The following is a 12,425-nucleotide window of genomic DNA, read 5'->3' on the forward strand; positions in this document are numbered from 1 at the left end:
GCAATATGGCCAGATGAAGTCTGAAATTCCCAGACGCCAGCACCAAATAATTATGTTCATTTTACAGATGAAGCAAATTTTGTTGTAACATAGCTCGTATGATACCCCACATCATAATTTGTCACATTATTAATTTAAAAAGAAAAAATAGTGATATTGATCTATTTATATGGAGTAATGTGGTCAAAGATGTTGTCAAAACTAAATGTTTTAAGAAAGTTTGTTTCATTTGTACTTTCATCAGAAGTTTTGGGAACCACACTGACAGACAGGCAATACATTTTAAATAAGGATGTAACTAGTGGGATGCCCAAGAGTGCCATGTTGGGGCATGTGGTGTATTACCTATTCGGACGCTGATAGGTACTGCTGTGCCCTCTCGTCTGCCAACAAGTGCAGATACCAGCACACTGTAGGATACACCATCCTGAAGGCCATCGATTTCAATTGTGTTCTGGGTCCCAGGGACACGCCTGGTCCTCTCGAACGTTCCTGTTAAGTGAACATTGTTCCCAGGGTTAATAAATCCCAATTGTATATCTATTGGACAGATATGAAACCTTGGTATGCACTAGGTACTCACCATCGGCACTGCGAATCACAACTCTGTATTCTGTAGCTCTTGGAACTCCAGTCCATGCCAACCGGACTCTTCCGCCTGCTGCCTCTATCACCCTCAGGTTTGTGACAATGCCAACTGGAGGTTCTGTTTCTTTTACAAGAGATATTGCATAAGAGTTTTTTGACCGTATTACAAAAATAAACAGCCTTTTATTGTTGCGATGAAGAGGGTGTGAGAAGTGTGTTGGTGGTAGTGCCGCTCCTGATAGGGAACTGTAGCAATGTGTATGTTATAATCCCTAATGTTTGGTTTGACCTTACCTGTCTCTGATGTAGTTGCTTGGGTTGCCACCTCTCGCCCATCATACAGAGTGAAGAGGGTGATCTGATACTCTGTTCCCGGTCTCAGGCCTGTGATGGTGTATCTGTTGGTGCTGGTGGGGAAATTAACCACCTGAGGAGCCTTGGCACCACCTGCAAGTCAGTCCCACAATTTGTTATCAAAGTTTATTTCAATTATCTAACTTCAAAGGACTGAGGAGCACTTACCTCTAGCTCGCCTCCATTCCAGCCTATACCCAGTGGCCTCTGGAATGATGTTCCATGTCAACTGAATTGATGTGGGGCTGTCTGCCAATGTTCTCAGAACCTGGACTATTCCTGAATCTGGCAGTAAATGGAAAAAATATTGCACACAACAGATATAGGAAGGGCCCACTTCACTTACATCCAGAGCAAAACATACTTGTACCTTGCTCCTTGCACCTCAGTATAAGTCTGACAACAGCAAGCAAAGGGCTGCAGGTTGGGTTACCTGATATAAAATTGTGCTTTCTCTATTGCCCACTACCATACTTGCTGTTCCATATCTATAGTTCTTTTCCATGGGCTTTTATCTTAATTTCTACACCATCCCACCCTACTATACCTGCTATCCCACAGCCCCAGTCCCTTCCCAGAGGCTGTTATACCCACTGCTACTATAGGCACCATCTCTCCCTACTATACCTGCTATTCCCACAGCCACAGTCCCTTCCCAGAGGCTGTTATACCCCCACTGCTACTATAGGCACCATCTCTCCCTACTATACCTGCTATCCCACAGCCACAGTCCCTTCCCAGAGGCTATTATCCCCCCACTGCTACTATAGGCACCATCTCTCCCTGCTATACCTGCTATCCCACAGCCACAGTCCCTTCCCAGAGGCTATTATCCCACTGCTACTATAGGCACCATCTCTCCCTACTATACCTGCTATCCCACAGCCCCAGTCCCTTCCCAGAGGCTATTATCCCACTGCTACTATAGGCACCATCTCTCCCTACTATACCTGCTACCCACAGCCACAGTCCCTTCCCAGAGGCTATTATCCCCCCACTGCTACTATAGGCACCATCTATCCCTTCTATACCTGCTATCCCACAGCCCCAGTCCCTTCCCAGAGGCTATTATCCCCCCACTGCTACTATAGGCACCATCTCTCCCTACTATACCTGCTATCCCACAGCCACAGACCCTTCCCAGAGGCTATTATCCCCCCACTGCTACTATAGGCACCATCTCTCCCTACTATACCTGCTATCCCACAGCCCCAGTCCCTTCCCAGAGGTTATTATCCCCCTACTGCTACTATAGGCACCATCTCTCCCTACTATACCTGCTATCCCACAGCCACAGACCCTTCCCAGAGGCTATTATCCCCCCACTGCTACTATAGGCACCATCTCTCCCTACTATACCTGCTATCCCACAGCCCCAGTCCCTTCCCAGAGGTTATTATCCCCCTACTGCTACTATAGGCACCATCTCTCCCTACTATACCTGCTATCCCACAGCCACAGACCCTTCCCAGAGGCTATTATCCCCCCACTGCTACTATAGGCACCATCTCTCCCTACTATACCTGCTATCCCACAGCCACAGACCCTTCCCAGAGGCTATTATCCCCCCACTGCTACTATAGGCACCATCTCTCCCTACTATACCTGCTATCCCACAGCCACAGTCCCTTCCCAGAGGCTATTATCCCCCCACTGCTACTATAGGCACCATCTCTCCCTACTATACCTGCTATCCCACAGCCACAGTCCCTTCCCAGAGGCTATTATCCCCCCACTGCTACTATAGGCACCATCTCTCCCTACTATACCTGCTATCCCACAGCCACAGTCCCTTCCCAGAGGCTATTATCCCCCCCACTGCTACTATAGGCACCATCTCTCCCTACTATACCTGCTATCCCACAGCCACAGTCCCTTCCCAGAGGCTATTATCCCACTGCTACTATAGGCACCATCTCTCCCTACTATACCTGCTATTCCACAGCCCCAGTCCCTTCCCAGAGGCTATTATCCCACTGCTACTATAGGCACCATCTCTCCCTACTATACCTGCTATCCCACAGCCCCAGACCCTTCCCAGAGGCTACCCTTTGCAGAAGGCACAATCATGTCCTCTTATAACTGATATTTCACAGAGAATGAACTACACTCATGTAATTACCTGTTTTAACTCTGGTTGAAGCTGCCGGACCCTCTATTGATCCATACAGTGGGCTTACAGACACTGTATACTCTGTGTTGGGTAGGAGGTTTTGTAAAAAGAATGAGCTTACATTGGCACCCACATCAAAATCCTTTGCATCTTCACCTGAAATACAAGATAAAATGGCTAAATCTTGGGCCCCTAGGTACAGACTATCTTGTGTGGCTCCCAAATATTTTTACATACATACATTTTAACACAGCTACATTATGAAGACCATATGGGGATTGCCAAGTGCTTTGAAAATGTACCGTAGCCTCAGGGAGAGATAATATGTTGGTGCAAAGTTACATTTCAAGAGTAAGGAACTATGAAGCTTATCTGTAACTACATTATATAGTTACAGATAAGCTTCCTGCAAACTTAGAATCACTAAAATGTATTTGGGAATGAAGAGTCCTATTATACTGCTGTGGGACATCCAGACAAAGTAGGGCCCATATTTACACATCTGGCTTGGAGACAAGTTTTGGAAGCACAGAGACACAGTTTTACTCCAAGCAGAGCCTCCTGCAGGCCAGCAGTCCCCATAGGGCTACCAAATAGCCAATCACAGCCCTTATTTGGCATCCCCAAAGAAGTTCTTTCATGCTTGTGTGGCTCACCAACATTTTTAGCATGGCTCATGAGTAAAATAAGGTTGGGGATCCTTGGCACAGATGATTGCTCCCTGGTTTCTCCCTTTCTTCACCATAGGTTAGGGAACATTTATATTAGAGTTCTGGGAGTTTAGCTCTCAGTCTTGCTGTTTGCCATGTTGTGAGATGGACTCAGGCTATTCCCATTAGCACTATGTGTTAAAAATAATCATAATAATTCTGGTTCTGGGCCAATAGATGTAAGTATTTTTTTACCAAAACATCTGCAGTGCGAGAAACCAAAGAAACCCTTTTTTTAATGAGCAGTTAACAAAATACCTGTCAAACATTAACATTCCCACATCGCTCCAAAGGTTGTTTAAGGACTTTTGTTGCTCTTTCTTGTTGCACATTAAACATCACCATAAATCTCCTGGGTTTGAACAGATTCCAAATACCGCAGTGGGCACCTCCCTGCATACCCCGTGAACCACGCAGACAATGCCTGGCACGGAAATGGGCTCCAGGAGGCATGTCTTTGCTTTCCCCTCATCAAAGACCACAGGCACGTTCTGGCATGACTGATTTTTGTGGTAAGATAAGGTAACGCTTGAATAAAACATGCCGATAGGACTGACTGCACAGAAGCAAAGCCCAAGTTTACTTTTAGAGAAACTCAAATAGCTTCTGTTGTCTTCATGGGGGACTGGCTGGAAGATGCCTCACATTAGAACATTTTTTAGCCAAGAACCTTCTATACTGGCAGTTCCTACTGATGTTAATGGCAGCTGGCAGATACGGTTTTGGTGGTCTCTTTACCAAATTATGCAGGAGGCAAGTTTTGGTTGCACGAAATCCAGGTTTAATGCCAATTAGAACCTCCTGTACTCTGCCATTCTACAAGAGTCTAGCAAATAGCCACTTACAGTCCTCCTTTGGCACCCCAGGAACATTTGTCATGCTTGTGTTGCTCCACAACACTTCTTACATTTGAATGTTGTTCAAAGGAAAAAAAAGGTTGGGGACATTAATTGATCACTGTTGTCCCAAGTGTATGGACATGACTACTATATGACATAAAGGTCACAAATACAGATTGTCACAAAGAAGGACCATGCATTGAGCGAGGGTCCAGTGGTAGTTACTTGTGACCATCGTACATGATGGAAGGATTTCCTGCGCCTGAAAAAAGATATGTACTGCTATGTTTTTTAATAAGCAGCTCTATATAGAATTGAACTGGGTATAACAGTTCTGTGTGCAAGAAATTTACCTGACTGGGACACCCAGGAAATGCGATATCCAGTGGCGCCACTGACCCTATTCCACGTGGCAGTCATGCTTTGTGATGTAACATCCTGGAGGGAGAGCTGCACAACCCCTTCAATTCGCTCTGCAGGGAGAATAGTTGTTATTATTATAGGGCTTCTTTACTATCATAGGTGCAATCGCAAAGTTACATAAATCAACACTATGCTTTACATCTAAAGCTATACACCAACATAGTTGTGTTAATGCACGTTCATCTGTGTTTTTCCCCAAAAGACTAGTAGATTCCATTTTGCTCTATAAGATGAAAAGTACTGAGTTAGGATGCCTAAAGATCTGCAACATCTGCCATGTGGAGGTGTTGCTTCCATTCATCCCATTACATGTGGCACCACCTACATATGCTTCTGGTTTGTACTTAAAAGAGAACTCCGGCTTCCGAACCAAAAGATGTAGGAACCCCACACAACACAGACACTCCTAATATACCTGTCACTGTAATCTGTTCCTTCAAGAAGTATGAATAAATAGCATTTTTACATGCTGTAATCCAGCTGCAAAACAGTTCTTCTCTTTCTGCATCATATGAAATCCTGGCGGGGAGGAGGGACTAAAACAGTGCAAATTGTACAACTTCTCCACAGCTTACAGACAGCATGCAGGAACTACATAACCCACAATGCATTGCACTGTGATGTTCCTTTCCTTATTGACATCAGGTGTGCAGGGAATTATGGGATTTGGAGGGAACAGGGGGCCAGGCTTAGGAACCATATTATTACATTAAAAATCATGAAAAGGCTGCATTGTTTAAAACTGATGTATATTGCAAAGTTGCTTAAAATTATGTTTACTTTCAAAAAGAGGTGTTTGGGTGGAGTTCCCCTGTAACTGTAAGTTAAAGCCTTTTTGACACTGGACACATTGGTGCACCACAAATAATGCAATGCAAACCAGTGTCCTCGTTGTATCTCTGCTGGAATTCTGGAAAATAACCCTGCATTGTGGGTAAAATAATATGAATTTTATTATTAGTAGCTAGGGTAACAGATCACCCCTTAATAGGCCCAATAAATAGTGAGTGCCGATGGTATCTTACAGCAGCCCCTCTGGCATTACCCAGAATCCACAGATTGCCAACCCAGGCCTGCATACTGATTGTTTAAGAGGGCAGTCAATAAAGGTATTATTACTTGTTACTATCCATATATGTAACTTACGAGTGCGGCCTGTAATAGTTACAGGAGTTCCAGTCTGACTCTGGTATCGAGGGTAAAGGCTGAGAACATATTCAGTGTTGGGCTTTAGGTCACTGAGAGTATCTGACGTTGTGCCGGCACCCAAGGTCTTCTCTCCTGTCCTACTGTCACCTGAGGAAAGGAACAAAGAGACAACATGGTTCCACATCCAGCAGAAGTGGTATATTCAGAAGCTGCAGCAAATGCTCTTTAATGACAACAGATTCTAGCTTATCCGATTAAGCTCTAGGGCTGGAAATTTGTTTTTCCCCTTGGAGATGCAGCTCCGTTAGGGTGTGGTAATGAGAATTAGTTTAACGAGATACAAGCCAGAGCCAGCAGCAGGCCTGCCCAGTGAGATACTAGCCAAGATCTGAGCTTCTAGTGGTGCATAACTGATTATTAGGGAGATATTTATAAAGGAAAGTTAAATATTTTACAGTGATTGATATGACTTATTTATAAAGTTCCAACATTGTCCTTATACATGAATTAATGATGTGCATCTCCACCTCCAAAATAGTCCTTTACAAAGAGGATATTTATAAAGGTGTGTTTATATATTTATTCACTCCCAGCTAAAGCTTAAAATGACTCCACTGTTTCACTTTACTCTAGACCCGGCATTAACCCATGAATTCAGTAGGACAAATTTAAGGAGGGTGGTGGACTTTAAGTAAAAAGCGATGTGAAGTGCTGTGTAAGTGGTGGCACCCAATGACATAGGCAGGTGGTAAATACAGGGCTTTCCTGCTCTTTGCGCCTAGAGAGGCCCCCTACAGTAGTCTCCCATCTGAATGAAGCACAAGTGTCCCCCATTCCCCTATGAATAAGTCATAATAAGCTATTCTTTATCTGCACCCTAGGCCCAACCTTTAAAATAACCCTTTGTTAAATAGCTTCCTTTCCAGGTTCTGTTGTATTTGCCAGACTTGCCAGGTAGACAATGATGACTGGCCAACATTGAGTCTTGAATTCCAGACATACACCAATCAAACTCTAGTAAACATACCTCTTATAGCGTAGGTGAGCCTGTAACCCACTGGGGGTTCCGTTCCAGTAGGGGCCCATGCCAGCCTCAGAAAGGAGGGACCAGACTCCACTATACGGAAGTTGGATATGCCAAGAGGACTCACTGCAAAAACATTTTTTTTAAAAATTGGGCTACAAACAATCATGGAAACATCACTACTCAGACTCTTCCAAACCCTCCTAATATAGACCCCATGCATAGCTCTGTACAGTGGAGGTGAATACATCTCCATTACCCTGCACTGTGATACCTGTACTGTATGATAGAAGTTTTGGGACCCATACCTAGTGCTGAAAGAAGGATAGGCACAGCTATGCATGCCCACCACCCAGCGTGTCCTTATGGAAGACAGAGCTTGATATGAATTTATGAATACCCCAGTAACTTGTTTTTTCCCAGGATCCTGCAGTATTAGCCAAGAAGATTAACTTACACGTTCTTCCTCTGCCAGACACAGATTCCCCAATGCTGTTAGCATATAAAGCTGTAACAGTAACTAAATATTCAGTTGCAGCTCTCAGACCCTGTAGCACGGAGGCAGTTTGCCCTGCAGTAACAGTGATCTGTAAAAAAAAAAATAAGACAACAATAACTAACACAGTGTTTCTTGTCTTGCACAAAGCCAAACTGAATAAATGGGGTGATGGGAAAAAGCTTGTAATTTAATGTAGGGAGTATAGGATCATGAAGGACAAACTCAGAGCCTCATACCCAGTTCACAGAAGTGCCTTAAATATCTGCTGCAATGTCATCTTTGACCAGCAGAGAGAGCTTTTAGCACTTCCATTTGGTACAACATAAGAAATAGTTCTCCGCTGGCTGCAATTTATTCATTGGCAGGCTCAGATTGGCAATCTGGAAGCTCTGGCAAAAGCCAGAGGGGCTGCTGTAGGCCCTAAGGTCATAGAAATGATAAGAGAGCTTAACATTGGACCTGTGATGGGGTTGTTTGGCCTTTGTGTATTTGATATGCAAGGACCTATCCAGACATGTTCACAGGGTTCCATACTCTGCCTTGGTCTTCACCAGGTCACACACTCATTCATATAAGCCATTCACTGTGTTATATACATCTTTCCCTGGTTGTCAAGAGGGACACAGTTGGGCTCTCCTATTGTCTTGCTCAGGGAAACACTCATCCTGGCACAGAGATTCCATATCCCTTTTAACAACCAGTGTCAGACTGAGATGGTAGGGGCCCACCAGAAAACCCTGGACCATGGGCCCACTCTCAAAACGTTAATCCCTCTTCCCCTCCCTCAAACTCTTTATTCTCCTAGTCTCTTTTCTCTACTTACTATATTCTATTCTTCCATTTATCAGGCTTCCTTTTTCCCATACAGAAATAGGGAATAACCATGAAATAGGCTAAATAGATAGAAGCAAGAGGGCCCACTGACACCTGGGCACACCGGGAGTTTTCCTGGTATCCTGGTGGGCCAGTCCGACACTGTTAACAACCAGGAAGTACTGTTGTAGGAGCACCTTCTGGTAGGGCTACAGATTATACAATATTCATACATATTTTTGATATATGCTTTAATCTAAGTAATACTTCTTACATAATAGTCAAAGCCCTTACTTCTCTCAGCTCTGATGGAATCTGCTGTCCCAGACCGGTGAGAGGAACGTACAGAACTTTATAGCCAGTAACTGGACCAGTTGCTGAAGTCCATTGGATTCTCATTGAGTTGGCTGCCTGATCAGAGAAAACCAGGTTGGTGGGTCCTGTGTAAGTTTGGGAAGCTGAAGAAAGATAAAGATTTTATTTCCAGGAGTCTAAGCAAGATGTAACTTATCTGTAATATAACTACATATAATACTTTTCTATCTCAGATTTGAAGGTGAGCACTATGATGTAGGCCAGGGCTGTCCAACTGTTCAAAGAAATGTTATGGCCGCCAGCCTACTCAAAGGCTCCATAGACTTAACTGAATGACAACATCATTTTAATTTAATCTGGCCTTCAAACATGCTTTATGAGACATATTTGGCCCAATTCATGTTATAATCAGAACTGATTTAGGTAATATCCAAACCATGTTTACCAAGGCTGTAATGTAGCAATAATACTATATACTATTATCCTCCACAATACCTTTATCTTAGTTGTGGTTCAGCAAGCACTGCCAACTCCCTGTTTAGCTATAAGTACTCAGGGGCAGGGCGAGCCGACCGGGCGCCCTAGACAACCCTCGGCTATCTCGGCTAGGCAAAACCTCGGCTACCTCGCCCCTGCACCTTTGCTATCGCATTGCACCCATTGCAAAGCGATAGTTCATTGTCCCCACGGCGTAATGACAAACGGCAGGGACAATGAAAACGGAGCACAGACTAGGGGTAGGCAAGAGAGGCTCCTGCCTGGCACCCCCCAATCGTTGCGCCCTATGCAGCTGCCTCTTTTGCCTACCCCTAGTTCTGGCTCTGTATGTACTACAAGGATAATTTTCTCGTTAGATCATGGCAACCCAAAAGATTCAATGGAGGTGATAGCTTCTTTAAACATCCAGGGCTCTGCACTGCAACTGAAGCTATACTTTTAAAAATAGGATCAGACTGGGTAAGTGAGCTTTATGGTATGCATTGGTTGTCCCAAGCTGTAATAATCCTATGTAGGGTCAATAGATCAACTCAAGCCTGAGCCAACTTCTTTGGTATGTAATGTTTCCCAAGACATTATATGGGAAAGCTACACAGCTTTACTATAGCAAATTTGTCCATAAACATAAAAAATACTCAAATAAATACAAATACACCGTACATAAAAAATAACAGATTGGTTACAAAATCAATAAAAGCCAGTCAAAAATAAAATGGATAGTATTGGGATATGCAGCCTGCAGCTCATCTTTTACGTCAGGGTTTTGGCACTGGGTTTCTGACGCCTTACTCTTATGGTGGAGAGCCAGGTTCATAGGTCTCTGTCAGTGCTACTGATATTCCTTTATATGCATTCCAGTTCTTGAATGTACTAACTGGCTCGGCTGCATCTACATCTACCTGCTCCCTTACTCAATTCTGCAATAACCTACTGAAGTTAATTCCTATTTAATGGTCATTTTTGTAATAAAAACCAAGACATTAGGTAAAGAGAGAATTCCGAGCACTTTGGTTAAATTTTTAGCTTTTGAGAAAGCTCAAAGGTCAGACTTACTGGAATCAGTAATCAAAACACCACCGGTGCTGGTACAAACTTTCCGAGTCACCACGGGGAGTAAGGAGCCGAGGATTCTGAAGTCATTAACGTAGAAGAAGAAATCTTCAGTTGGAGTAGATGCCACTCTGGTCAACTCCCGACTATCTGCATTCTTAATTCCTGGTGCAATGGAAATCCATTATTAGGCAGGCATTGAGAAATACAATATGTACTAGCCTGAAATGTGTTTGTAACCTTTACCATGCATTCCCAATACCCCAGTATGGTGGCATTGTTACTTATAGTAGCCTGTAAACAAATACTTTACTTGCTGAGGTAAAACCTGTCATCATTTGTAATAGTATTGCATTTTTCCCTATTGCCCATGAGAAGCTGTAGAAGTGTATAAGTAGATGTATTACCCTTACCCTAGGGAAATAGGGCCAGTGAAGTTATTGTCTGGATAGGTCGCTAGGAACTTTATTAACTTACCCACAGCAAACATTTTGATTCCTTGACTTTTTAGCCTTTGAGTTGGAGGGTCTACATCATCCTGAGATTTTCCATCTGTTATCAAAATAGCAACCTATAAAAGTCAAATGGGAAATGGGAGGTCTTGTAATATGATTATAAATGTATATTTATGTAGGTTTATATCTAATGGCAGTATTTTGCCAGGTTGAAGAGTTACATAGACAACAGAGCAAAAAGGACTAAAGCCAGACAGCAATAAGAGCCTAAGTGCAAACTTCTTCTCTAAGGAAACCATTCTAACAAGGACAAGATAAGAATAACTTTTACATCAGTGCAAATGAACACATAGTTGGTGTTATTAATTCTTCAAGGTAGGGGTGGTATGAAGCCACCACAGAGGGCTGATCCTGGCCTGTAGAAAAATGGAGGTCAAGAATCAGCCCCTATGCTGGCATCAGCCTTATTCCTTGCCTTTGTGTCGGCCTGGGTGCATGTACACAGGGCAGATGTCGGCTCTGAAATGCAAACTCTCACGTTTCGGCATCAATATCTGCCATGTGTTCCTGCACCTGGGCCAAGGGAATGATTGTGCGATTCTTCGTGCAGTCCCTGAAGAAGATGCCAGCATGACCAAGAATCAGCCCCGTGTGACATCAGGCTTAAGCGATGGTGTCCATTTCAGGTCTTCAAATTTCATTCATTTTTTTGGCCTCGGATTATCTAAAAGACCAAGCTTTATAAATAAAGCTTTCAAGTTAATTTTCAAACTCCTCCTGGTCCCTGGCAAAGTCAACTGTTTTTTGAAGGTATTATGAGTCAGAGATCATACAGTATCATCCATGTGATAACTGATCCCTAATGATTAGTCTTACTTTTGATTCTGGTATTCATTTACATTTTAAAATAGAAAAATCCCTTGTAATGTACCAGCAGAAGTGAGAGCCCTGGGAGACAATTCATGGTACCTTAGGAACATTAGGTCGGATGATGGTAGGTCCAAAGAAATTATCTGCTGCATATCTCAACCCAGTACCAGTCCTTGTGTTTCCTCCTTTGTAGCCCAGGTTTCGGATAGCTTGAACCAGTTCTGTCCCATTCCGGTGAGTGGTAAATGTAAACTCTGTTCTGCAGATAATAAAAGAAGCCCAAAAGCAACTTAAAAACTAGAACTTTTGTGAAGATCTAAGACAAAATTAAGTAATGTTTATTGAATGATTTGGATTAGACAAATGTACTATGCCATTAACTGTATCATATATAACATAAATACAATCACTGGACTGATAACTAAATAGCTCTCCTGCCATTCATTCAGACAACCCACAAAAAGATGGATCTGGTTCCATATTTCCTTGTGTGCCAAGCTTAGGAAGTAAATCAAACTGCTTCATTCATTTGAAAACCAAAATTTCCTGTCAGTGCATGAGTAATATCAGACAGACTCCCTAGTTCAATAAAAAAAATTAGAGGGGTCATACTGGGAGGATATTGGCTGTTGAAATGTAGATTAAAAAATGCAAAACTGCACACTCTGATGTCATAAATCTGACCCAGTGATGCAATGAAACATTTTGGGTTGGCTAAGCCCTCC

General features: G+C 43.1%; 1 protein-coding gene across 4 annotated transcripts in view; it reads right to left on the reverse strand.

Annotated features, from left to right (window-relative positions):
* The window catches only part of col7a1 (collagen type VII alpha 1 chain), a 136,309-nt gene that overhangs the window by 100,328 nt on the left and 23,556 nt on the right, over nucleotides 1–12,425 (reverse strand). For 3 of the 4 annotated variants that reach the window (XM_012961681.2, XM_012961679.2, XM_012961678.2), the window contains exons 4-16: nucleotides 11,800–11,959; nucleotides 10,853–10,946; nucleotides 10,379–10,540; nucleotides 8,807–8,970; nucleotides 7,658–7,787; nucleotides 7,204–7,326; nucleotides 6,174–6,323; nucleotides 4,958–5,077; nucleotides 3,065–3,211; nucleotides 1,111–1,227; nucleotides 883–1,035; nucleotides 584–712; nucleotides 346–492 (exon numbers count right to left, since the gene is read on the reverse strand). In XM_012961681.2, the coding sequence (XP_012817135.2) occupies nucleotides 346–492; nucleotides 584–712; nucleotides 883–1,035; nucleotides 1,111–1,227; nucleotides 3,065–3,211; nucleotides 4,958–5,077; nucleotides 6,174–6,323; nucleotides 7,204–7,326; nucleotides 7,658–7,787; nucleotides 8,807–8,970; nucleotides 10,379–10,540; nucleotides 10,853–10,946; nucleotides 11,800–11,959 (1,796 nt within the window). The remainder of the gene's footprint in view (nucleotides 1–345; nucleotides 493–583; nucleotides 713–882; nucleotides 1,036–1,110; nucleotides 1,228–3,064; nucleotides 3,212–4,957; nucleotides 5,078–6,173; nucleotides 6,324–7,203; nucleotides 7,327–7,657; nucleotides 7,788–8,806; nucleotides 8,971–10,378; nucleotides 10,541–10,852; nucleotides 10,947–11,799; nucleotides 11,960–12,425) is intronic. The other variant, XM_012961680.2, reaches the window with a different exon arrangement.

Source organism: Xenopus tropicalis, chromosome 4 (assembly GCF_000004195.4).
Source record: "Xenopus tropicalis strain Nigerian chromosome 4, UCB_Xtro_10.0, whole genome shotgun sequence".
NCBI lineage: Eukaryota > Metazoa > Chordata > Amphibia > Anura > Pipidae > Xenopus > Xenopus tropicalis.